This window comes from Piliocolobus tephrosceles, chromosome 17 (genome assembly GCF_002776525.5).
Source record: "Piliocolobus tephrosceles isolate RC106 chromosome 17, ASM277652v3, whole genome shotgun sequence".
In the NCBI taxonomy this organism is placed as follows: Eukaryota; Metazoa; Chordata; class Mammalia; order Primates; family Cercopithecidae; genus Piliocolobus; species Piliocolobus tephrosceles.
In genome coordinates, this window is record NC_045450.1 from 23,155,460 (window position 1) to 23,182,854 (window position 27,395).

Consider the following 27,395-nt stretch of genomic DNA (forward strand, 5'->3'; position numbering starts at 1 on the left):
CTCTTCTCTTCTCTTCTCTTCTCTTCTCTTCTCTTCTCTTCTCTTCTTTTGAAACAGAGTCTCGCTCTGTTGCCCAGGCTGGAGTGCAGTGGCACGATCTCAGCTCACGGCAACCGCCACCTCCTGAGTTCAAGCAATTCTCCTGCTTTGGCCTCCTGAGTAGCTGAGATTACAGGCGCCCACCACCATGCCCGGCTAATTTTTGTATTTTTAGTAGAGATGGGATTTCACCATGTTGGCCAGGCTGGTCTCAAACTCCTGACCTCAGGTGATCTGCCCACCTAGGCTTCCCAAAGTGCTGGGATCACAGGCATGAGCCGCCGCGCCCAGCCGATGCTGTTTTTTTATGTCACTAGAATTATCACCAGTCTTTGTTCAGCCCCCACATAACCTCTTTGATTTTTTTTGGATAGATGTTCTATTATATATGATTATTTATTTATGTTTTTTTAGTGTGGTACTATTGGTGATCACACTTCTGTGGGCATTTTGTATGAAAGTAGGATGTTAATGATACTTTGGATTTCAAATATTTCTAAATAACGTACAACCTTCCAAATCTAAGTTTGCCTACAGCATTGTAGTGTATAAACATTTTGCATTACACTCAGTAAAACTCAGCCGCCCCCTTTCTTCCCACTAGCACAGAGATTTACTATTTCTCATTATTTCCTGGAAAAGCTGAGTGATAATACTCTACTTAATGATGCTTCTCTATGTTTATCTTCCAGATCATTTACAGCACTGGGTCTTGTGTGTCCATAAGCACAATAAATTATCTGACTTCTTCCAAATCTGAAATAATCTCTGACTCTGAAACATATTAGTAATGATTCCTGACGAGTCCTGTTCTTTTTACTCTTTCCGTTATAATAGTGTCTGTTCCCATCCCCTGCAACACATTTTGTTTTTTTTGTTGTTGTTGTTTTGAGATGGAGTTTCGCTCTTAAATATAATGCCCAAGCTGGAGTGCAGTGGCATGATCTCGACTCACTGCAACCACCACCTCCTGGGTTCAAGTGATTCTCCTTCCTCAGCCTCCTGAGTAGCTGGGATTATAGGTGCCTGCCGCATGCCCAGCTAATTTTTACATTTTTAGTAGAGATGGGGTTTCACCCTGTTGGCCAGGCTGGCCCCAGGCTCTTGACCTCAGTTGATCCACCCGCCTCAGCCTATCAAAGTGCTGAGATTACAGGAATGAGCCACTGTGCCCAGCCAACATCTTTCATTTATTTTTATTTGTTTATTTATTCATTTTGAGACAGACTCTAGCTCTGTCACCTAGGCTGAGTGCAGTGGCGTAGTCATAACTCACTACAGCCTCAACCTCCCAGGCTCAAGCGATCCTTCTGCCTCAGCCTCTCAAGGAGCTGGGACCCCAGGTGTATGCCACCACGCCCAGCTGATTTTTTTTATTTTTTGTAGAGATGGGGTGTTGCTAGGTTGCCCAGGATGGTCTCACTCCTGGACCCAACCAGTATTGCCTCCTTGGCCTACCAAAGTGCTGGGATTACAGGGATGAGCTAGAAGGCCAAACAATTTTTTTTTTCTAAACTAAAACCTTTTTTATAACCCAGAATGCCTTGTAACTCACCATTGGTAACCCAATTTTTAAAATAATCTTTAATTTAGGTTTTGATCAGGTGGCTTCTAGATTAAAAATGGGATTTTAGTTAATAATATTTTAAAAGACAAACTTAGCCACCAAACCAGGTCATGACCAGAATCTAAGAACATGTTTCACTAACATTAAAGGTGATAGAACTCATTTGCAGAATATATTCAGGTGTTTGCCTTTTTGGTTTACTTTTGATGTATTCTAACATTAACAAGTGAAATCTGCCACATACAGTTTGTGTATAAAAAAATACTTATTCATTGATAGCTTCATGGTTTCATCTTTTAATGTTTTAATCATTTGGTATTTTTAAAAATATATTATCTCATTTTAAAAAGTTTTCCAAGTACTGAATATTCCCTTTCCCCACTGATTTAAAATGCTGATCCTTAAAATAGTATCTTTGACATATACTTGGATCTGTTTCTGGGTTACTTTTTCTGTTCAGTCAAAGTGCTGTCTGACAGTGCAGTGCTGTTCAACTATTTCCTGATAGTGCAGATTTCCTTCTTCACAACCTCTTCTTTTTGAAATCTTTTAGAGGGTTACTCTCCCATTTGCTTTACAGAATTTTTAAATCACTTATAATCATTTTTACAGACTCTTGTTAACAATTTCTTATAATTGAATTAAACTTAGAGCATTGTTACATCTTCGTATCCCGTAACAAGTTTCTTTACTTTCAAGTGTCTTCTATGTTCTGTAATAAAATATAATCATATGCAACTTTAAATATTTTTGCTAGCTTTATTCCAGTTACTTTATGACTCTTAATGATTAAGATCTTTCCCCATCAACATTTTCTCCTGGATTATTTTTGACATGTAGAAAGGAAATTGTTTTTTCATGTTGATCTTTTTTGCCTCTATTCTGTTGTCTTTACCTCCCATTTTTGAGTCATATTTTATTAGTTAGTACTTCTAATACTGGACCGAATAGTAGTATTGATGACAAGTATTTTTGTCTTTTTCTCGTCATGGGAATACTTCTTGTGTTTCACTCTTGAATTCTGGATCCACTTCTTATTTTCCATTTGGGTAGTTTTGTTTTCGATGGCCAATCTTGTTTTCTTACTCCTGCCCTATGAAAGTGGCCACACATACACACACACTTATGCATGCAAATAGTGGCAGCAGAAATACTTTTGCAGTAGTCCAGGAAAAGAAAGTGACAAGGGCTGGACTGTCTTAGATTTGGAGAAAAGGTGTATGAATTTTGGACTTGATGTTGTTTTGGATTTGCTGTGCACAGGGAGGAATAGAAGATAAATTCTAGGTTTTAGGAAACTTACTGAGATGAGAAAAACTTTTAAAGAAGCAGTGTTTGCCCCCTTTGGGAGGAGAGGAATTTACACTCTGTTGGAGTGTAAATCCAGAATTAGAAGATTCTGCTTTCAGAATATCTAAGATATCTAAGATAGGGTATCTAAGGTAGAATATTCAGGTATCTAAGTGGAAATTTTAAGTAAAGAAGTTATATGATTTCTCACTTTGTTCTTCATAAGAGAGATGTGGTGAAATGAAAAACATGCTTCGGAGATAGGACTAAAAGATGATAATCATTAGCATGCATTTATCAGTGATAATGGCCCTCATTTATTAAGCACGTAATATGGATCAGATATAGTACAGAGTACTTTTTTTTGAGACAGAGCCATGCTCTGTTGCCCAGGCTGGAGTGCAGTGAGGCGATCTTGGCTCACTGCAAGCTCTGCCTCCCAGGTTCACGCCATTCTGCCTCGGCCTCCCAAGTAGCTGGGACTGCAGGCACCCACTACCATACCCGACTAATTTTTTTGTATTTTTAGCAGAGACAGGGTTTCACCATGTTAGCCAGGATGATTAACATCACCTGACTTCGTGATCCACCTACCTTGGCCCCCTAAAGTGCTGGGATTATAGGCGTGAGCCACCGCACCTGGCCAGTACAGAGTACTTTTAATAATCCACACCACAGTTGTGTGAGATTGATACTGATACTGTTTCTTTTTTTTGAGACAGAGTCTCACTCTGTCCTTAGGCTGGAGTGCAGTGGCACCATCTCGGCTCACTGCAACAACTTCCGCCTCTGCGGTTCAAGCAATTCTGCCTCAGCCTCTCGAGTAGCTGGGACTACAGGGGCCCGCCACCACATCCGGCTCATTTTTTGTAGTTTTAGTAGAGACAGGGTTTCACCATGTTGGCCAGGATGGTCTCGAACTCCAGACCTCACGATCCGCCCATTTTGGCCTCCCAAAGTGCTGGGATTACAGGGGTGAGCCACTGCGCCTGGCCTGGTACTAATACTATTTCTACTTTAGAGATGAAACTAGGCACAGGGATTGAGGATCTTACCATGGTCACACAGCTAGTAAATGGTAGGAGTGTCTCTTAAACCCAAGCATTCTGGCTACCCAATCTGTGCTGTTAATCACTATGTCAAATTGACCCTAACGAGGCACTTATTTGCAGCCAGCACTGAGCTTTATGCTTTACATATGATGATACAATTAACAAAAGAACCAGGTTAAGAAGTATTGTTTATATTCTGGTTTTGCAGATATGGTCATACAGAGTTCAGACTTGAATCTGGGTGTCTCTAGAGTCCTGTCTACATTTTAGGCACCTTGCTTTATGAAGGATTCGGATGAATCCTGCCTTTCTCACTTAATTTTCCATAAATTAACCTGTGAACCTCAGTTTTGTCATCTGCAAGTGAAGGTAATGCCTATCCTCTAGGGTAGCTGTAAGGATTCAGTGATAAAAGTGCACACAAAGTTGTCAGACATAGTCCTGATGCCAAACATTTGTTGATGGTGCCGGTGCAGATGTTAGTGTGTTGATTTGCTTATACCCAGTGAGTCTGACTTACTGTTACCCTTTATTTCATGAGAAATTCTCCTCATGGGCACTGAAAGATGGCAAATCTTCTTTGGCAGGTTTAGGAATCATTAAAGAAATGATTCTTAAACAAGGAGTGGAAATTAGAGTCATCTATGGAACTTTAAAGTGTATTATTTGATGAATTTATATCATTTCTGGTCTCTCTCCACTTTTCCAGACTCTTTCCAGCTCATCATCTTTTGCCGCTTAATGATTGTGCTTTGAGAGAAAATGATGCAAATTGAATCTGATTTTCCATTTTAGCAAATCACCTTAATAGTGACTTCTGTTTATCTCCTAGGCCTACAACCCCTGAAGGTTGGCTCATTAGGTCTGGGACATTGCCTTGAACATGTATATTTAAAAGCACTACCTGTGATTCTGATTGGTGCTCTAGTAGAAAACTGCAATATAACCTGCCCCTCAAGGCAGTCGAAATGCACGTGGCTTATGCAGGTTAATGCCCCTGAGAAATGTCTCCCTACCAGATCCTTAAACCAAGTGTGAATTAAGAGTATGGGGAACTATCAGAAGCACTAGAACCGCCCTACCTGTGGTAAAATAACTAGATAGTAATACATAGCAGGAAGTCCAAGATTATAGGATTATATGACTGGTCATCAAACAGCTCCAGTGTCAGAAGTTGATTTTTTGAGATCATAATAATTCTGTGATCTTCAGCATCACAATTAACCATTACTCTTCTGTCCTTTTATATAAACGTGGTTAGGAAGGTAAATTAAGAAAATTTTATGAGAGAAAGTTGAACTGAAAATATTGTTACTTGGATGTAATATTTCAGGTTGAAGATGGATACTAATGAAATGGAATGTAATGATAAAAGCTTTCAAATTCTTACCATTCTTAAACATTTTTATAAACTTGTGGCCGGGCGCAGTGACTCACTCCTGTAATCCCAGCACTTTGGGAGGCCAAGGCGGACGGATCACAAGGTCAGGAGATCGAGACCATCCTAGCTAACACGGTGAAACCCCGTCTCTACTAAAAATACAAAAAAAAGTTTAGCCGGGCGTGATAGCAGCCCCTGTAGTCCCAGCTACTCAGGAGGCTGAGGCAGGAGAATGGCATGAACCTGGGAGGCGGAGCTTGCAGTGAGCCGAGATCGCACCACTACACTCCAGCCTGGGCACAGAGCAAGACTCCGTCTCAAAAAAATAAATAAATAAATAAATAAACTTGTTACAATACCCAAAACAGTTGTATAGAAAAGCTATAGTAGAAAACAGAGGGTGGAAAAATATTTCTGATACATTTTATCAAATGTTGGCTATTCACTTCTCCTTACCCATCTTTCCATGTCAGGCTTCTACGCCTGGGTTGTTCCATTATCCTAATGTGTAGCTGCCTCCTAGACCTTCTTGACTCCAAAATTCTTTTATTTGCTGATATGTTTAACAATGTATTCATTCAGCAAGTATTTATCAAGGGGCTGTTGTGTCCTCTAGGATCTTAGGATAATATCAGTTGAACATGGAAAATTGGTGGCTAGAAGATAACCAGTGCCCTTGTAACCATTCTACCAAGGATCATAGCTTGTTAAATTTGAGGAGCCACATTTATTATAACATATTCATTTTTCTTAAGTTTTAGTGTCATTTTGAAATGGCCTAACACGTTATAAATAGTTGTACTTCTCCTTTATCCTAGATATAAACCACAGTACTTCAGGATCCCATTATGAAAATTCCCAGCGGGGACTTGTGTCTTCTACAAGCGATTCTAGCACAAACTGTAAGAATGCTGTTGTAAGCGACTTGTCGGAAAAAGAAGCATGGCCCTCAGTCCCTGGCAGTGATCCGGAGTTGGCTTCAGAATGTATGGATGCTGATTCTGCCTCCAGTTCTGAATCGGAAAGAAATATCACTATCATGGCTTCAGGGAACACAGGTGGTGAAAAAGATGGCCTTCGAAATAGCACTGGACTTGGTTCCCAAAACAAGTTTGTAGTTGGTAGCAGCAGCAATAATGTGGGCCATGGAAGTAGTACTGGGCCATGGGGTTTTTCCCATGGAGCCATAATAAGCACATGTCAGGTCTCTGTGGATGCTCCTGAAAGCAAATCTGAAAGTAGCAACAATAGAATGAATGCTTGGGGCACTGTAAGTTCTTCATCAAATGGAGGGTTAAATCCAAGCACTTTGAATTCAGCTAGCAACCATGGTGCCTGGCCAGTATTAGAGAACAATGGACTTGCCCTAAAAGGGCCTGTAGGGAGTGGTAGTTCTGGCATCAATATTCAGTGCAGTACTATAGGCCAGATGCCTAACAATCAGAGTATTAACTCTAAAGTGAGTGGTGGTTCTACCCATGGTACCTGGGGAAGCCTTCAGGAAACTTGTGAATCTGAAGTAAGTGGTACACAGAAGGTTTCATTCAGTGGTCAACCTCAGAATATTACCACTGAAATGACTGGACCAAATAACACTACTAACTTTATGACCTCTAGTTTACCAAACTCCGGTTCAGTGCAGAATAATGAGCTGCCTAGTAGTAATACAGGGGCCTGGCGTGTGAGCACAATGAATCATCCTCAGATGCAGGCTCCATCAGGTATGAATGGCACTTCCCTTTCTCACCTTAGCAATGGAGAGTCAAAAAGTGGAGGCTCTTATGGTACTACATGGGGTGCCTATGGTTCTAATTACTCTGGAGACAAATGTTCAGGCCCTAATGGCCAAGCTAATGGTGACACTGTGAATGCAACTCTAATGCAGCCTGGCGTAAATGGGCCTATGGGCACTAACTTTCAAGTTAACACAAACAAAGGAGGTGGTGTGTGGGAATCTGGTGCAGCAAATTCCCAGAGTGCATCATGGGGAAGTGGAAATGGCGCGAATTCTGGAGGAAGTCGAAGAGGATGGGGAACCCCTGCACAAAACACTGGCACTAATTTACCCAGCGGTGAGTGGAACAAACTGCCTAGCAATCAGCATTCCAATGACAGTGCAAATGGCAATGGTAAGAAGTTTACAAATGGATGGAAATCTACTGAGGAAGAGGATCAGGGTTCTGCCACATCTCAGACAAATGAGCAAAGCAGTGTGTGGGCCAAAACAGGAGGTACAGTGGAGAGCGATGGTAGTACAGAAAGCACTGGACGCCTTGAGGAAAAAGGAACTGGAGAAAGTCAGAGTAGAGACAGAAGAAAAATTGATCAGCACACATTACTCCAAAGCATTGTAAACAGAACTGACTTAGATCCACGTGTCCTGTCCAACTCTGGTTGGGGACAGACTCCTATTAAGCAGAATACTGCCTGGGATACAGAAACATCACCTAGAGGGGAACGAAAGACTGACAATGGGACAGAGGCCTGGGGAAGCTCAGCAACACAGACTTTTAACTCAGGGGCATGTATAGATAAGACTAGCCCTAATAGTAATGATACCTCATCTGTATCAGGGTGGGGCGATCCCAAACCTGCTCTGAGGTGGGGAGATTCCAAAGGCTCAAACTGCCAGGGGGGGTGGGAAGATGATTCTGCTGCTACAGGAATGGTCAAGAGCAATCAGTGGGGGAATTGCAAAGAGGAGAAGGCTGCATGGAATGACTCGCAAAAGAACAAACAGGGATGGAGTGATGGACAGAAATCAAGCCAAGGGTGGTCTGTTTCTGCCAGTGATAACTGGGGAGAAACTTCAAGGAGTAACCATTGGGGTGAGGCCAATAAGAAATCCAGCTCAGGAGGTAGTGACAGCGACAGGTCCGTTTCCGGTTGGAACGAACTTGGTAAAACTAGTTCTTTTACTTGGGGAAACAACATAAATCCAAATAATTCATCAGGATGGGATGAATCTTCTAAACCTACTCCTTCCCAGGGATGGGGAGACCCTCCAAAGTCTAATCAGTCTCTAGGTTGGGGAGATTCGTCAAAGCCAGTCAGTTCTCCAGACTGGAACAAGCAACAAGACATTGTTGGATCTTGGGGAATCCCACCAGCTACAGGCAAACCTCCTGGTACAGGCTGGCTGGGGGGACCTATACCAGCCCCAACAAAAGAAGAAGAACCCACAGGCTGGGAGGAACCATCCCCAGAATCTATACGTCGCAAAATGGAGATTGATGATGGAACTTCAGCTTGGGGAGATCCAAGCAAATACAACTACAAAAATGTGAACATGTGGAACAAAAACGTCCCAAATGGCAACAGCCGTTCAGACCAGCAAGCACAGGTACATCAGCTGCTAACGCCTGCAAGTGCCATCTCAAACAAAGAGGCAAGCAGTGGCTCTGGTAAGTTTCTGTTTTATGAAATCAAGCCTTATTTTAACTTACTGTTATTATAAGATTTGTATAACAAAGTGCTTGGATATGTACACAAAGGCTGTTCCTTACTGTAATCCAGAAGCAGCTTGAAGAAAATTACAGGGGTGATGTTTACCACCAGAGAACAGAGCTCCACTTTTGGCAGTGTTGTTTGAGTCCTGCACACTTCATTCTCTATTAGAAATGCAACAGAAGGTGAATTGGACAAGGGCGGTCAAGTGGAAATGCTGTACACTTCTCTAAGTTGTTTTGAGTTAGGCCTTGTAGTTTTATTATGTGACTGAAATATCTCCAGAAATAAAACAAGTATCTCATAAATACAGTATTCTCTAAACATTAGGTATTATATTTGGCTCTAGAAGGGATTTTTTTTAAGTAGGTGAGAAATCCAGCTCTACTTAGATACAGTATATATGTTTGTGTATTAAAAACGTTTGATAATACCTTTCTAGTATATCCTTACTTTCCTCTCTTATAATGAACTAATTCCTATCTCTGCAAATTATCCCGACTACATTTTCATTAAGTGTGATTGGCTACATTGTCTTTGTTAATAAAAGTTTTATTTACTTAATAGTCTCATTGGAAGTGGATATGGGAGTGCTTTCATGAGCTAACTTTTTGGCGCTTAATTTTTTTTTTTTTTTTAGTCTAAGTATAGTTTGTTGTATTAATTTAGGTTTGATTCTTAAAAGGAAGAAGTATGTATCTAAGATGAAGCCTGTTGGCTTTTGTTTTTTCTGAATGAAACGTTTATGGCTTTGTTTTTGTTGTGTTGTTATTGTTGTTGTTTTTTGCTTTGGGCAACCTCAGCCTAATACTTCAGATTTTAAAATAAAGATTGTTCAGCATGTGTAAAAAGTAGGTGACCCATTATTGTTAGCTGGGTAGTACATTGTTTTTCCAGTGTATGTGGTGTGGAAGGGGTACACTTGTGCCACAATTTTTTTTTTTTTTTTTGTGGAGGGAGATGGAGTCTTGCTCTGTCTCCTAGGCTGGAGTGCAGTGGCATGATCTCGGCTCACTGCAGCCTCCACCTCCCAGGTTCAAGCAATTCTCCTGTCTCAGCTTCCTGCGTAGCTGGGACTACAGGTGTGTGCCACTATGCCCAGCTAATCTTTGTATTTTTAATAGAGACCAGGTTTTGCCATGTTGCCCAGGCTGGTCTCAAAATCCTGACCTCAGCTGATCCACCTGCCTCGGCCTCCCAAAGTGCTGGGATTACAGGCATCAGCCACTGTACCCAGCTGGTACAAATGTTATACATACACTGTCACCCAGCTTATCACCTGCTCCAATTCACAAGGTTTGGTTTAGAATGACTTGACTTTTTCAGGAATTAAATTGGTGCTCAAAGGAGAGTGGTTTCCCATAACTATGCAAAAATCAGCTGTAGGCCTAGAGGGTAATTATGAAAAAAGTTTAAGAAATTCTCACCTTATAGTTATATTAATGGGAAATAGTTTGTCTTTTTTTTTTTTTTTTAACATAGAACAGATGCCATCTTTTTGCCTGTCACAGTATCATTATTCTGTACATAAACATGAGGTTCTTCATCCTTGGTCCCTAAGTATTCTTTATTGTCCCTTATTCCACTGCACCTCCTTACCTTCTATGCTGATGACTTCTTTTCCCACACTTTCTAAAGGCTGGGGTGAGCCCTGGGGGGAGCCTTCTACTCCAGCCACAACTGTGGATAATGGTACTTCAGCATGGGGTAAGCCCATAGACAGTGGTCCCAGCTGGGGGGAACCCATTGCTGCGGCATCCAGCACATCCACGTGGGGCTCCAGCTCTGTTGGTCCACAAGCATTAAGCAAATCTGGTAAGTTATTGACAATGCCTGGTAGCTGTTGTGTAGCAGTGGTTATCACTCACTGACTATAATTAAATAATTAGATAAGGTTTCTGTGTTATTTATAATCATATAATATGGCACGATAGGTGATGTTCAGTATTTTGCTCTTTGATTTTGTAACATGGTTTATTCTCTTTATGAATTTTCCTCTTTTCTCATATTTCTTAGAATTGTAACTGTTAATTTGCATATACTTCATCAAATCTAAATTATATTTTACCAAATTAGGTTATCTAGGAAGAGTCTACTAGCAACTTTCATGCCATCCAGCCTGGGAGGCTAAATAGTGTAGCCATGAGGACACATATTCAGACTGTCAGATGATTCCCTGAAAGTTACAGACAATTAGCATAGTTCAGAAAAGACCCAAGATTCAAATTAACATTGTCATTATCCTATAGGTTATGTACAAGTTACCCTATAGGAATCCCAAGGGCCATGTGTGAAGATAAGATGCTTTCTGCTTATGACTTTGAAGTACTCTTTGGCCATTCTCCCTGAAAATATATATAAAAATTGATCCTTTCAAATTTCATTCATCATCTTCGTCCTGTGTGTCACTATGCAGATTATTAACTGGGTACAAACAAGAGTGCTACGATTGTCCATGTTCAAGAACCATGATTTGTTAAAGGCATGGAGGAGTTTTATTAAATTTTAAAATAAGAATATGTTCTTTTTCTTTTTCTTTTTCTTTCTTTTTTTTTTTGAGACGGAGTCTTGCTCTGTCGCCCAGGCTGGAGTGCAGTGGTGCGATCTTGGCTCACTGCAAGCTCCGCCTCCAGGGTTCAAGCCATTCTCCTGCCTCAGCCTCCCAACTTCCGAGTAGCTGGGACTACAGGCGCCGGCCACGACGCCCGGCTAACTTTTTGTATTTTTAGTAGAGACAGTTTAGTTTCACCGTGTTAGCCAGGATGGTCTCGATCTCCTGACCTCATGATCTGCCCGTCTCAGCCTCCCAAAGTGCTGGGATTACAGGCATGAGCTACCGTGCCCGGCCAAGAATGTATTCTTTTTCATGGAACTTTTAGCTCAGTATAAAACATGCGTTCCTTCTGTGCAGATGCAGGAAGGGAAATAAGTGTGTGCGTGTATGTTTTCTTAGGTTCTCTACCCAATTTTTAATGTATGCTTATTCTCCAGAAGGAATTCTTTCATTAAAGTATGTTTCTCTTTATGTCACAAATCCACAATCAGGGCCAAAATCTATGCAAGATGGCTGGTGTGGTGATGATATGCCATTGCCTGGAAATCGCCCCACTGGCTGGGAAGAGGAAGAGGATGTAGAGATTGGAATGTGGAATAGTAATTCATCTCAAGAGCTTAACTCATCTTTAAATTGGCCACCATATACAAAGAAAATGTCATCGAAGGTAAACATTTCAAGGGCAAAGCCCTTGAAACTTTAAATTCCAAAGGTAGTTTACCCACAGAAAATTAATTTTTTGCCTGCCCATTTCTGGCAGTCAGTACAGTCCAGGCAGCCCCCACCTTAGGTATAGCCACTTGTATGGGCAGCCACCTAGAGAAACATAAGACCACAGGAACTTCCTTTCTCCCCACTGCTACAGCTTGGGATTTCTCTCCTCCTCCCCCTCCACCAGTGCTGCCTGGGACAACCCCTCATCCTAGGGTGGTGCCTGCAGCGGTGAGGATGAAGAGAAGGGCAAATCTCCATGTTGACTCTTTCCATCCCACTGCCAGTTCATCTCCCATTTCACCTCCTCACCTGGAGTCCCCCGCCACCCCCTTACCCAGAGTCACCATCCTCCTTATTCACCTGTCATCTTTGTCCCTATCCCATCCCAAAAGGTCCTGTGACAGAAATCCCTAGGAATGATCTGAGCTTGATTTGGCTTTTATGTGTGGACAAATCATATTCCTAAAGCTGGCTGTACATCGGAATCCCATGGCATTTGTTAAAAGTGCAGCTTCCTGTACCTCAGGTCTACTGAAGTTTTGGAAATTGGACCAGGTTTCTTATCCTGAAGAAACTCCCCAAATGTCTCTGATGCAGAGCCAGGTTTGGGAAGCACTGATTTAGAGCACTGGTTCGTAAGAGGTGGCACTGGGGGCTGGCGTCAGATCTTCCTGGGGACGACCATTTTCAAAATAGGTGCCCAGTCTCCCAGGTGGTTCTAACATAACATCCTATCCCACCCGACTTGAGAAAGATTACCTTTTGAGGGACCTTAGAAGGCAAATACCAGTGGATAGTTGGACTAGGTAACTGCCAAGGTTCCTCACTTTTAATCCTGGGATTCTAAGTCTAGGACCTGCCATTTTCATTTTTAAAATTTTTCATTTGGCTGAATTTGCCTATTGCCTTGCCATATAGCTTATGAAATGCTTTTACATGTTTTACATAAGTCATTTGATCCTCACAACCTTCTAAGATAGGATACTAATGAGGAATTTGAGACTGGAAAAGGTGGTGACTTGCCCAAAGTTGCAATAACTAGTAAGTGACAGAGTAAGGACTTAAGTTTAGGTCTTCCAATTCCAAACCCTGTGTTCTTCCCACTGGACCATGCTGTTTTGTGACTTTGTCTTTCCTTACAGGGTCTGAGTGGCAAAAAAAGGAGAAGGGAAAGGGTGTGTAGCCTTTTTACTCTTTCTCCTTTGTTTCTACTAGTAAAAATCTTTAGAAAGCAACTGCAAACATTTATTTAGCCTCTGCTGTGTGCCAGGTACTGTGCTTGGTGCTGGGGATTCATATACACTAAGATATGAGCTTCACCTTTCGAGAGCTCACAGTCTAGTACGGGGCATTAGGAGAGCTTCATAGAAGTGTCAGCTTGAATTTGGAAGATGCTTGGGATGGGATGTGTTAAGGAAGATGGTAGCCCAACATAACTAAAATGTAGAATTTTTAGGAAGAAGTGACAGATCTGGCTCTGTAGTTAAGGCAGATTGTAGTATCTTCAATAGCATGCCAAGAATTTGAACTTTATTTTGTGTAAAATATGGAACCAATGAAATTGAGTAGAAAACAACATCAGTGGGGTTTTTAAATTATTAATTTTAAAGCAAAGCTAGTCAATGATAGTATGAAATATAAATTGGCACAGAGAGGAGACCACAGTTAGGGATCTCAGGGAGTATCTGTGTTATTTCAAGCTAGAAAGGAGGGCTTGAGTCAGGAAATGAGAATGGATATATAGTAGACGGGACTAATTTGAGAGGCATTTCAGTCAGAATAGAAAGGACAGAAGAACTTGGCAACTAGTTAGGTATGGGGATGGATGGGGTGAAAGGAAAAGGGATCAAAGCCAACTTCAGAATCTGCAGAGAGAGTTAGGTGCTTGCTTCAGAGACCTGCATTTGGGGGGAAGTTGTGAAGCTGTGTTCTGTTTCACAGTCAGAAGGAAGGGACAGTAGCAATGGGAAAGGGTGATGAAGGCAACAGACTGAGGATGGTTCTGTGAGACCATAATGAAAGACATAGGTCTCTATGGCTTCCAGCCTCCTTGTCTACCAGACTGCTCATCACAGACCCTTCATCCTCTTAACTCAGGTCTCAATGGAGTTTCCATACCACCCATACCCCAACCAGCTGCAGAGAGCCAGCCCTAAGCAGGAGGAATCCCAGGTTCAATTCTGCTAGAGATGTTGTGTTCTTGGCAACACAAATTGAAATTTTAAAATACTTTTCCTGTGGAAAACATGGTGTGTTTTCAGTAGGATACACAAAGCATAATTAAATAATGGGTTAAATTGGCTTCTTTGGACTAACCTGAGGACCTAGTCACTATTTTTTTACTTTGGTTTGGAGTGAGAATTCCAGAAATCTAAATTATAACTACTCTTACAGTTCTCCATTACTCAGAGGCCCTGTTTTCATATTTGTGGGTCATCGAGGCCTTTTGCTTCTGTCTTTTCCTTCTGACTGCTTGCCTTTAGAGATTTCTCTGTACATTACAGCTATACCAGAGGACTGGAGCAAAGGAAGTTGAAAATCAAATAAGTTGATTTTTAATTATTAACAACTCTGATAAGAGTTGATTGGAGGAGAAATTATTGGCTAAAAATGAGAATTGGGGATTGTCTTAAGTTTTATTAATCCGTCACTATACCCAGATAAACAGAGATGGCCATGGCATCTTTTCTACTCTTTTATTTTACAAAGGGAATGATGAAAGGTGGAAACAAACAAGAAGAAGCGTGGATAAATCCATTTGTTAAACAGTTTTCAAATATCAGTTTTTCGGTAAGTATGTTTTCTTAGCAGCTCCTTCCTCTTTTAATGGTGCTCCATGGTTTATCTCGATTTCACTCTTTTCAAGAATTATTTTTCATCTTTGAGTCCTTAGGAATGTGCTTGATATTGGAGTAAAATTGGCCTCCAAACCTTTATTTTTATGGTTTTAGCTGAGAACTTCAGTCACATGTTTTATTTTAAAATATTTTAAAAATTACATTAGGCAATGAAAAATGAAGCTTTATGATCCACTTGAATTTTTCAGATAATGAAATACAGTAAAATTCTTCATTTTTTATTTGTTTTCATTGATAAATTACGGTCTGCTAACATGCTGCATTTTCTTTCTTCAGAGAGACTCACCAGAGGAAAATGTACAAAGCAATAAAATGGACCTTTCTGGAGGTAAGAGAAAATTAAATCTGTTTATATTCCTCACTGAGGGTCAAGCATATCCATGACATGATTCTGCTGGAAGAGCCCTGACGTAGATCAGGATGGGGGAGTCTGTGCTGTCCAATAGACGTACACATGCTGTGGTTAAATGAGTGCAGACCACTGTGCAGATCAGTGGTGATCGTAGTCTGATTACTTTACACATAATCCTGCCAAGAGGGAGTTACTCAGATTGGAGGGTATAGTCTTCTTGATTAAGGAACAGCATGTAGAAGGGCCTAGACATATGACAGACTCTTAAAACTATACTGGAGGAACGGTAAGTAGTTCCATAGAACGAGTCAAGAAAAACAATTTTGGTGAGGGCAGCCGTGGTGGTGGTGGTGAAAGATCACCTGGATAAAGATGCTAGAAAACAAGGTCGGTGCTAAGTCATGAGGAGCTTGGGAATTTGAACTTCATTCTTAAAATATGGGATTAAAGTGAATCAGGGTAATGACATGGTTTGGATTTATGTTTTAGAAAAATCATCTTGGTTATAGATTGAAAATATCTTAGGATAGAAAACACTGGCAGCAGGAGATAGAGAAAAGATACTAAAGATAGCAAAACCAGGTAGATACTTGCTACAGTAGCCAGTAATTATTTTCAAAGCTCCAAACCAAGAGAGTAGATGCGAATAATCTTAATTCCATGGAATCATAGGAATTGGAATCAATAAAAGTTGATAACCAGTTTGAACCAATTTGTTAGGCAGGGTGAGGGAGAGAGTGTGATGAAAACTTAACCTGGATGGTTTAGTAGATGGTAGTGCTATTGTGTTAATCAGAGTTCAGTTAGAAGAAACTATGCAGTAATTTGCTAACAGGAAAAATGTAATATACAAGACCTTAACAAGGAATTGGAGTAGCAGGAGCAGATACAAGGGGAAGTCACTCAGTGAGGACTGACGTGGCATGCCTAAGAAAGAGCCCCCTTCTTCTCACTGTGGTGACGTGTCAGTAGGAGTGCAGGAGATCCACCCTCTCAGATACCAGTGAAGGCAGGGCATAGGAGAGGTGTTTCATGGGAGGCACTCGCTACGGAACTACCAGAGGGCGTGCTGGTAGATGCTGCCAGCCACTGGTGAGTTGAGCGTTGTAGGTGCTGGCAAAGCTGCCGTGCTGCAGGAGAGAGCAGACCAGAACTAGGAAACCAAACCTCTCCTCTTGTACCTTCTACTTAAAAAAGGTCAGTGCTAGCTGGCAAAGGAAAAAAATCTGTAAAGGGCCTAAGTCCCCGTTTTTTCACAGAGCAATCAAAAAGGGTGAAATTGGAGCTAGAGGAAATAAGTCAGTAATCAGCACAGTTCATCCCAACCCTTTGGCTACTCACCTTCCATATGTACTCTTCTACACACATTTGTCAAGTACAATGGCAATGCAACTCTGTATTTCTGCTTAACAAGATACAGCTTTCTTGCAAGTGAAGAAGTGTTCATCCTCTCTCTAAACTGAGGAGATGAACAGCCCCAAGGGTCATTGTATTCGTCACTGGCTATATAATCACCCCAGAAATTCAGTCACAGTTTGTTACCTAAAGACTAAATAATAAAACTTAACATCTAATAACTTGTGAATAAGGTAAAAGCAGGAAAGAAAATGCTTGGCCTATACAAATTAACACATCCATATGACAAACAATAGGAAAATATGCAAATCTACTACCATTGTTATTTTCATAATTGCTGGTAAGCCATCATTGGTATCTGTGCCTTCCTCCCTTCACTGCGTATTCTGTACTTACCTTACTTTCAGGTTGAACCTCAGCTGCTCTTGGTTCTTTAGCTGCTGGAGTTAAGTAGCCCAAACCTTCATTCCCAAAGAATCTGAGCCCCCAGTTGTCCTTGCCTTTTATGGTTACCATTGTTTTTCATTGGCCTTCACTACTTGGTATGGATATACTGAGAAGCATCCCAGAGAATCCCCTGGATTCCAGACAGTCTTCACTGCCTTCATTTTGTAATCACATCAGTTACCCCAGCCAGTAGACCAGTTTTTGGTTTGTTTGTTTATTTTTTGCCTGCTAGTTCATATCTCAAGGAGTGCAAAATGTCCCTGTAGCAGTCTTCATCTTCCAGGGCAGTGGAACCATTGTTGTGGTTTTTGCTGGAAGCGTTTTCTGTCTCAAGGACTAAGTTCTCTAAATTAGCAGTTGTCAGAACAGGAAACGAGTGTTCTGTAAGTGGCCCATTAGGTATAATTGTGAGAGAAGCTGCTCCCACTTTCACCTTTTGATTCTCAAGACCCACAAATTCTGGTAATTGGGGAGACACATACTGCATCCTCCTAAGACAGATGCCCACCTTTTTAGTATGTTGTCTCCCAATTTGCTTTGTAACTGATTCTTTAGTAAGCCTGTTAATTTGGTTAGCTATTTTCAGGCAATGGCATATATGTTAAGACCAGTTAATTCCATGGGCACGAACACAGTCCTGTATTTCCTCTGCTGTAACATGAGCTCCTTGGTAAGACATGATGGCTGTGAGGAGTGCCACGATAGTGGAGAAGGTATTCTGTGAGGCTGTGGATGACAGAAGCTTTACAGGCAGGAACAATCCATGTCCAGAATGTGAGCCTCTTCCTGTTAGGACAAGTTTCTGCCTCCTTCATGGCTCACTGCATGGCGCAGAAGTTGCTGTGGTGTCATGCTGGTGGAACTTGTGGGAAATCTGCCCTCTAGGGTGCTGGGAAAAGGCATTCATGGAGAGGTGTCTCATGGGAGACACTGCAGCACAACTGTGATGTGAGAGGGAGGGGAATGCTGGGAGAAGCTCCCACTGAGTGCTGCTGACCCATCAGGCAGTGGAGAAGCTGCAAAGGCTACTCATGCCTACCAAGAGCACATGCTGGCCCAGGAAGCAACACCCTTCCTCTTGCCCTGTCTCTCCAGCGCCCTCTTCTGACAAAGCCTCAGTACCAGCTGGCTAAGGAAAAAAATGTAAAGGGTCCATAGAGCAGTCAAAAGGGTGAATTTGGAGCTGAGAGACAATAAATCAATAAATGGTCATTATTTGAGGTGAGAAATACAGGAATAGCAGACTTGATAGATACTAAGTTTGAAGGTGCTCTGAAAACCATCTGACATTACGTCCAGTAGACAGTCGAAAATCCAGATGTGAAGCTCAGAATAGATGGGACTGGAGATATGAATTGTAATTAATTATATGTGGATGATAGTGAAAGCTATAGGAATAGTTTGACTAGAGAGAGTTGGAGGATAATGGACCGAAGACAGACCTGGGGAATAATGATATTTAGGGAAGTGATCCTAAGCAGAAGTGGGACAAGTTAAAATAGAATAATTTTTCAGACTCCAAGTGAGTACAGAGTTTTGAAAAGAGAAAACTGGTTGTCAGGGAATGGATTTGACAATGGGGCTCGGGGGTAGTCATTGGTAACTAATGGACCTTACTAGAGGACTGGTGGACTGAGGGGAGATTGCCACATTTGACATTCTCTTTTTAAAGGGATGCAGAAGTGTTGGGGAATTTTTTTTTTTTTTTTTTTTTTTTGAGATGGAGTCTCGCACTGTCATCCGGGCTGGAGTCCTGTGGCGCGATCTCGGCTCACTGCAACCTCTGCCTCCTGGGTTCAAGCGATTCTCCTGCCTCTGCCTCCTGATTAGCTGGGATTATAGGCGCCTGCCACTGTGCCCGGCTAATTTTTTGTATTTTTAGTAGAAACGGGGTTTCACCATGTTGGCAGACTGATCACAAACACCTGCCCACCTCGGCCTCCCAAAACGCTGAGATTACAAGCATGAGCCACCATGCTCAGCCACTATTAGTCTTTCAAAAGATAATTGCATAGACAAAAATAATGTGAATTATCAAGAAGGAACAGCTTGGAGAGAGACTTAGGAGAACTGATTGGAATTGGTTACAGGATTAGATGGAGAGAGTGGGGGAAAGAATTCACAATGGCTAGCTTGGGTGTTATCAGTGAATTATGACATCTTAACAGGGAGAGAACGGAGGAGGGAGCTGTGGTAAGGATTATTGACATTCAAGAGACGGCTCTTAAACAAGTGTGAAAGGTGGATTTTTCAGATACCAGATTCATGACTGGAACAGTACTTTTTAGCTACTTTAAGAATTGTTTTCCTTCTCTTAAAATGTTTTCCTTTTCCACTTACCTGGAATGAGAGTAGTAAAGGTAAGTATTGTGGTGATGGCAGACGTCTCAAAGAACAGCAGTTGCAGAGAAATGATGGATGAGATATGAGAATTGAGAATGAGAAATAGGGAGATGAAAACCTGTGTTAACAGTGACAACGAGGCTGGTCACAGTGGCTCATGCCTGTGATCCCAGCACTTCATGAGGCCGAGGTGGACAGATTACTTGAGGTCAGGAGTTGGAGACCCCTCAGGCAACATGGTGAAGCCTTGTCTCTACAAAAAATAAAAAAATTAGCTGGGCGTGGTAGTGCATGCCTCTAGGCCCAGCTACTCGGGAGGCTGAGGTGAGAGGATCGCCTGGGCTGGGGAGGCATAGGTGGCGGTGAGCCAAGATTGCGCCACTACGCTCCAGCCTGGGCAACAGAGCCACACACTGTCTCAAACAAAAAAAAAGGTGACAATGGGACATCAAAGTGGATATGGCAGGCAGGTAAAAATGTGGGACTGAGCTCAGTTGTGAAGTCTAAGCTACATGTTTATATTTGGGCATCACTTGAATGGGAGTGACTGCTGATACCTTGATAGTGCATGAAGTCTAAGGAAAGCAAGTTTACAGAGAGAGTCAAAAGACTGAGACCCTGAGTCTACTGTGTCGGCCTCAGAGTATTCCAGCATTGAAGAAGCACCTGAGGTGAGCTCAGCATGGATAGAGGAAGAGAAACCAGAATGGGCAGATGGTGAGGATGGGTGGTAGAGAACATTGTCCACTTTTAAAAGATTTGTTGAAATAGAACAGTAGCTTTTGGGCTGGAGCTGGCTATGCCCGGCAAAGAAGATTTTGCAGGAAAAGAGTTTCCATGAGAGAATTCATGTTTTATTGCACAGGAGTCAGAATTAGGAGAGGAGCAGGCAGAGCAAAGCCTAAGAGAGGGGAAGATGTTACCCTGTCTGGCGTCCAATTTCCTCATCTGCTAAGCGGGCAATAACAGTATAGTTACGTGCATTAAATTAGTACACATAAAGCACTTACAGGCCGGGCGTGGTGGCTCACACCTGTAAACCCAGCACTTTGGGAGGCCAAGGCAGGCAGATCACCTGAGGTCAGGAGTTTGAGACCAGCCTGGCCAACATGGTGAAACCCCGTCTCTACTGAAAATACAGAAATTAGCTGGGCGTGGTGGTGGTAGTCCCAGCTGCTCAGTAGGCTGAGGCAGGACAATCGCTTGAACCTGGGAGGCAGAGGTTCCAGTGAGCCGAGATCACGCCACTGCACTCCAGCCTGGGTGACAGAGTGAGACCCCGTCTCAAAAAAAAAAGCGCTTATAATGAGGACTGACATAAACCAAGCATTTATTAAATGGTGGTTTATCACAGTGGGTGCTGATTATTTTTATTACTTGTTAATGGAAACTTACCTGTATTATAAAACTCAGCAGATTAGAGATGGCTAAAGTTGTCTTAAGTTATGTAGCCTAAGAGTCCTTTTAAAACGAGTCCTGGCCCGGTGGCTCATACCTGTAATCCTAGCACTTTGGGAGGCAGAGGCAGCTGGATCACTTGAGGTCAGGAGTTCAAGACCAGCCTGGCCAACAGGGAGAAACCTACGTCTCTACTAATAATACAAAAATTAGCCAGGTGTAATGGTACACTCCTGTAATCCCAGCTACTTGAGAGGCTGAGGCATGAGAATCGCTTGAATCTGGGAGGTGGAGGTTGCAGTGAGCCGAGATCCCACCACTGTACTCCAGCCTGGGCCATAGAGTGAGACTGTCTCAAAAAAAAAAAAAAGTGAGGTTATCAGCCAGCCACCTTCTGTTTACTAGTCTATTTCAAGTTAATTATTTCAATAAAATAACAATATCTCCTAATTGCGACTTTACTTGTGAGGAATGCAAAATTTATGAAATGCAGGTGTATTTTTCACATATCCTTGTCTTGGCCGAAGTCATTTCAGCCAAGTGAGTAAAATTTGCTTTTGTTGTAAATTTATCTGAAACCAATTGGGTTAGACTTCCTGTTTGATAACATAGTCTCCTGCATTTATTAGGAATGTTACAAGACAAACGAATGGAGATAGATAAACATAGCCTAAATATTGGTGATTACAATCGAACGGTCGGGAAAGGCCCAGGTTCTCGGCCTCAGATTTCCAAAGAGTCTTCCATGGAGCGCAATCCTTATTTTGATAAGGTAAGGTGTTTTACTTTTACCTCTGACTTGATAAACCAGTACACTTAATAGCATAATTTTCACACTAATATTTTAAAACATATTTATATAATATAAAGTGTTGCAATCCAGTACCAAATCTTATTACTGGATTTTGAAGTTCGCTGTCTTTTTATGTCTCAATTTAGCATAGAGGTTGCATTTATATTTTTCTTCTTAATCCCATGAAATATGTTTGGCTCTTTTTGTGTGCTCTAGAATTAACACTAATCTGATCTCTTCTGTTTTCTACCTGTTTCCTGTTGATGCTGGAATGTCATGTGACTTCTCTTCTGTTCCTGCAATGATTTCTCCCTTCCACTTGTTTGCTTGGCTGGTGTTGCACATCTTTCTGTCTGTCCAATCAGGATGGCATTGTAGCAGATGAATCCCAAAACATGCAGTTTATGTCCAGTCAAAGCATGAAGCTTCCCCCTTCAAATAGTGCACTACCTAACCAGGCCCTTGGCTCCATAGCAGGGCTGGGTATGCAAAACTTGAATTCTGTTAGACAGGTAAGTCCAGATGTGTATTTTAGGCTCTCAGTTGAATGATTTGTATTAGTAATAAGATCTCTCTTACATGTAGTTACTGTGTTTAAATCATAGTACAATGTGGCAATGAGATGTTTGTCCCTAAAGAATCCCACCGTTACTTGTTGCTGTTTGTTTTTGTAGAATGGCAATCCCAGTATGTTTGGTGTTGGAAACACAGCAGCACAACCCCGGGGCATGCAGCAGCCTCCAGCACAACCTCTTAGTTCATCTCAGCCTAATCTCCGTGCTCAAGTGCCTCCTCCATTACTCTCCCCTCAGGTAAATAAGCTATCCTTAGGTTCTCCTGTTTACCTACAAAAAGGATCTTGCATGATTTTGTATTTGAATGAAATGGCTAACTAATCATTATGTTTATTGGCATCTTTGAGATTTAGCTAGTTCTGAATTAACTATTACAAAAGGTTGTAGGAAGGATAAGTCAAGGATAATTTAAATCTAAAATTTACCGTTTTCTTCTGTAAAACATTCTTGAGGACAAAAGCAAAGTAAAATTGGCTAGTTTAAGATGCATCTCTGTCATCTTTTACCTAATCCACGAAAAAGTACAAGTGGTCAGTGAGTAAGACAGAGACAAAGACTATGAACCCAATGAATAGTCCACAGATTTAACTGCTCTATTGACAACTTAAAACACACAGTACACGTAACGAGTGGGAGTTACTTTATCAAGATCATTAACTTACCATTGTGATCCTAAGGTTCCAGTTTCATTGCTGAAGTATGCACCAAACAACGGTGGCCTGAATCCACTCTTTGGCCCTCAACAGGTAGCCATGCTGAACCAGCTATCCCAGCTAAACCAGCTTTCTCAGATCTCCCAATTACAGGTAAGCAGAGTCATAGTCTTTCTTAGTACACATTTATGGAGCATCTACTGTATACCGAACACTAGACTCTGTGCAGGACATAGTGCACTAAACAAAACAGGCGTAGTCATAGCCCTCATGGAGCTTACAGTCTATCGGGGAAGACAGATCATGAACATCTGTGAAGAATGTTTTGAAGAAGTGCAAAATGCTGTGAGAGGAGGCCTCAGCCAAGTCTGGGGTGCTAGTGAGAGTCGGATGTTTAGGAAAAATTTCTCTGTTGAAGTGGAAGTTTAGATTGAACTAAAGACTGAATTTTAGCAGTGACTAGAAGCCAGCGAGTCCAAGGAAGAGACTGTTAGGCTAGACATGTTGGCATTGGCTAGATCACATCATGCCTCTGTAGATCCATCTGCTGTCGTCATTTGGAAGCACACGACCTTGTAATAGTGTGATAGTAACAACCTTCTCGCCATCTTTCCTCCAGCGATTGTTAGCGCAGCAGCAAAGGGCGCAGAGTCAGAGAAGCGTGCCTTCTGGGAACCGGCCGCAGCAAGACCAGCAGGTAGAGCCAGCCCTTCAACTCGCGGTTGTGTTAATAAACTCTGCTTATCTCCATTCTAGCAAGAGATTCAGAAGTGTCTTTCTTAAAACAATCTTACTAAGATATAGTGAAGTATGTTGTGCATTAAGTCTGCTGGTTGCCTGTGAGTTATGTGAACATTATACAGTGATTATTCACCTTTCTGCTGAGAAGAAAGTGAATTCAAAAATGAAGAGGAAATATGTAGTTTTCTGTAAAGACTTTTTCCCCCAATAATTTTTTTCAATCATTTCATTGTTTTAAGGGTCGACCTCTTAGCATGCAGCAGCAAATGATGCAACAATCTCGTCAACTTGATCCAAACCTGTTGGTGAAGCAGCAGACTCCACCATCTCAGCAGCAGCCACTCCATCAGCCAGCCATGAAGTCTTTCCTTGACAATGTCATGCCCCACACTACACCTGAGCTGCAAAAAGGGCCATCACCAATAAATGCTTTCAGCAACTTCCCTATAGGTGGGTTTCTCCTTGGTCCAAGCATTGGACTGATGCTTAGGTATCACAGGCATGCCTCCTTCACACGTACCCTTACAGCTCTGTTCCTTCGTGAGAGCTACATTGATCTCTTAGCTATTCCCTCTCAGAGAGTTGCCATCCCCTCTCCTAGTTTTAACCTGCTCCATGTTCAGGGAAGTTCTCTCTCCATTCAAGAAAATCACACCGTTTCTTTCTTTCTTTCTTTTTTTTTTTTTTTTAAAGACAGAGTCTTGCTCTGTCCCCCAGACTGGAGTGCAGTGGTGAGATCTCAGCTCACTGCAACCTCTGCCTCCTGGGTTCAAGCAATTCTCACGCCTCAGCCTCCTGAGTAGCTGGGATTACAGGCGCGCACCACCACACGCAGCTAATTTTTGTATGTTTAGTAGAGTTGGGGTTTCACCATGTTGGCCAGGCTTGTCTGGAACTCCTAACCTCAGGTGATCTGCCTGCCTTGGCCTCCCAAAGTGCTGGGATTACAGACATGAGCCACTGTGCCCAGCCTTGAAAAATCACACTATTTCAAAAACTCCACACTCATTTAAAGTGCATTAGAATAAAGGAAACATTTCACTTTTTAAAGGATTAGTTGTCTTAATCGTAGGTATTAAGGGTGAGAAGGCTGATATTCTTATTAGAAACAGTATACCAGAGAATTTTTGAGCAGTGCTGTTCTGGTGAAACAGCTGGGAAGGGTCACAGTCACATTTGCTAGCTTTCAGAACTTGAAGTTTTAACTATTGTCTGTGTATAAATGATTACTGATATAAATAAGAAAATGGAGGTAAGCCAGGAGATTGCGTTTCTTATATATGCAACTCCCCACCCCCACCCACTCCTTTTTTTCTGTTATCTCCAGGCTTTTATTCACTGGGTGGAGATTTTGGGCTTACATGTTTTCTCTTTCCTAGGTCTCTTTTTTTCTTGTGCCCTTGATTATATTTTGACCCTTGATTGATCATGCCCTGTTCATTTTGCTTTTTTTCTCTCTCTTTTCCCATACAGTGGTTTCTTGTAAACCAGCTTTGTTGGTTGTTAGCCAGAGTGTTTGAAGACCATCGGTTAACTAGCGTGTTCTGGGCTGTGGGCAGAGGCTGGGGCATGCTGTTGCCCCTGCTGCTGCCTCACTCTGTAACTGAACTGGTTTGGCTCACCCTGGTATTACCACAGACTCACCTGGGACATAAATTGCACTTTGAGTCCTTAGGATTGTTAGTAATCTCTGTGCATTTCCAAAAACAGTTCCCTTGTCAGTTACTACTGTGGGTGAATACTATAGAAGACATTTAGTGGTGGCCAGGTGATGTCAGAGACAACAGTTAGTACTAAAAGAATGATACCCAAGTACAGGGAGAACTTTCTGTCTCACCAGTAAAGGGAACTGGCTCTTCCTATTTGACTATACACTTGACATATAAATTGGACCACGTGAGTTCTAAGTATAGGATTTCCTGCTCTGGCCGGCTTTTCAGTGAGGGATACTTCTCGATTAAGAAAGTCTGCTTAGGCCGGGCGCGGTGGCTCAAGCCTGTAATCCCAGCACTTTGGGAGGCCGAGACGGGCGGATCACGAGGTCAGGAGATCGAGACCATCCTGGCTAACACGGTGAAACCCCGTCTCTACTAAAAATACAAAAACTAGCTGGGCGAGGTGGCGGACGCCTGTAGTCTCAGCTACTCGGGAGGCTGAGGCAGGAGAATGGCGTAAACCCGGGAGGCGGAGCTTGCAGTGAGCTGAGATCCGGCCACTGCACTCCAGTCCTGGCGACAGAGCAAGACTCCACCTCAAAAAAAAAAAAAGAAAGTCTGCTTAGCCCATGCAAACACCAATACAGTTATCTAAGTTGAGCAACAGGCTACAACCTGTTGGCCTAATTTGACCCACTGCCTGCTATTGTAAGGTTTTGTTGGACACAGCCACGTTTTCTCTAACATGGGGTCTGTGGCTGCTTTTGTGCTGTACCAGCAGAGTTGCATGGAGACACCAGGACCATGTGGCCCACAGTGCCTGACATACTGGGTGAACCTCTGCAGAAAAAAATTGTCAACTCCTGATCTGATCGATGGGTCCAAGAGTAGCAAATTTAATTGCTCTCTGCAAAAATAGGTATAGTATTAGAGAATTCATATTATTAAAGTTTTCAGGTTTGACAGACCTTAACATCACATGGACTCATCAGACCAGAGAATTTAAAACAATTTAATTTGGAACTTTAGAATAAGAACCTCCTGGGAATTTGTGAAATAGAGATTCTGGCTCCCACTGGAAAGTCTTCATTTTTAAATAAGCGTTTTAGGTGATTCTAATATTAATAGTCCCTAGATTACTATTTTAAGAAAAACTAGCTTAATAGTTTTCTAACCACTGTATCTAAGGTTGAAATTTCCATTGTTCCAAGAGAATATCCAAGTCTGAGGGGCCTCATCAGCAAAAGTCAAGTAAATTGTGCCTTAAGATATATCAGTCCCCCACTTAGGTGTAATTGCTAGTGCAGGACGTTTTTACTTTAGAATTTGCAAGCAAAAGATAGCAACTGAAAGTGACCACAGATCTTCATGCATGGTACACTTGGGAAATACCTAAACAGATACATTTTATTCCAAGTAAACTTACACATCTGGCTTTCTTAAAACTTTTCTCCCTCTTATTTTGCCAAGGAGTTTTAAAATCATCAAAATTTTATGGAGAAATATTTTCTACATATAACTAAATTATAGTATTAACAGTTGTATGGTTTGAAAACATTAGATTAGTTACATGTTTTTCTAGGAAATAAAACTTGTGCTACTAGAAAGAAAATGTGTTTTCTAAGGTTTTGTTTTGTTTTTTAATTGTTCAGGCTTGAACTCAAACTTGAATGTAAATATGGATATGAACAGTATTAAAGAGCCACAGTCAAGACTAAGGAAATGGACGACAGTGGACAGCATTTCTGTGAACACATCTTTGGATCAAAACTCCAGCAAACATGGTACAAAAGATTGTTACATCTTACCCAAAAAAACAAAAAGCACACCTGCAGAATACTAGATTTAGGCCTTTATTTTATTTTAAATATGTTTTCAAAGCCAAATTATCTTAGAACTTTTCCTCCTTTAAAAAAAGTTATTATTAAGTCTTAGTTAAAATAAGAGACTTTCAGATGAAAAGCAAAATTTACCTCTACTCTGTTTTATAAAGGAGAGATCAGATGATGCATTTTAAAAAATTATTTTCCCTTTGGCTTTTAAATTTTTCTAAGTGATTTTATTCTTACATTACTACACTTATTAACATTTACTGGATTTAATTTGATATATATCTTAGTAGTACATTTAAAACTTCTACCAGAGTCCCATTCCGTCACCCAGGCTGGAATGCAGTGGTG

At 41.6% G+C, this 27,395-nt stretch overlaps 1 protein-coding gene across 7 annotated transcripts in view; it reads left to right on the plus strand.

Annotated features, from left to right (window-relative positions):
* TNRC6A (trinucleotide repeat containing adaptor 6A) overlaps window positions 1-27,395 on the plus strand; it is a 100,716-nt gene that overhangs the window by 56,885 nt on the left and 16,436 nt on the right. For 4 of the 7 annotated variants that reach the window (XM_026455373.1, XM_023192896.3, XM_023192899.3 and 1 more), the window contains 12 exons: window positions 6,148-8,733; window positions 10,415-10,591; window positions 11,822-11,997; window positions 13,187-13,219; window positions 14,754-14,834; window positions 15,179-15,230; window positions 21,428-21,570; window positions 22,266-22,403; window positions 22,844-22,972; window positions 23,439-23,516; window positions 23,800-24,010; window positions 26,868-26,999. In XM_026455373.1, coding sequence (XP_026311158.1) covers window positions 6,148-8,733; window positions 10,415-10,591; window positions 11,822-11,997; window positions 13,187-13,219; window positions 14,754-14,834; window positions 15,179-15,230; window positions 21,428-21,570; window positions 22,266-22,403; window positions 22,844-22,972; window positions 23,439-23,516; window positions 23,800-24,010; window positions 26,868-26,999 — 3,936 coding nt within the window. The remainder of the gene's footprint in view (window positions 1-6,147; window positions 8,734-10,414; window positions 10,592-11,821; window positions 11,998-13,186; window positions 13,220-14,753; window positions 14,835-15,178; window positions 15,231-21,427; window positions 21,571-22,265; window positions 22,404-22,843; window positions 22,973-23,438; window positions 23,517-23,799; window positions 24,011-26,867; window positions 27,000-27,395) is intronic. The other 3 variants (XM_023192898.2, XM_023192897.2, XM_023192902.2) reach the window with 3 other exon arrangements.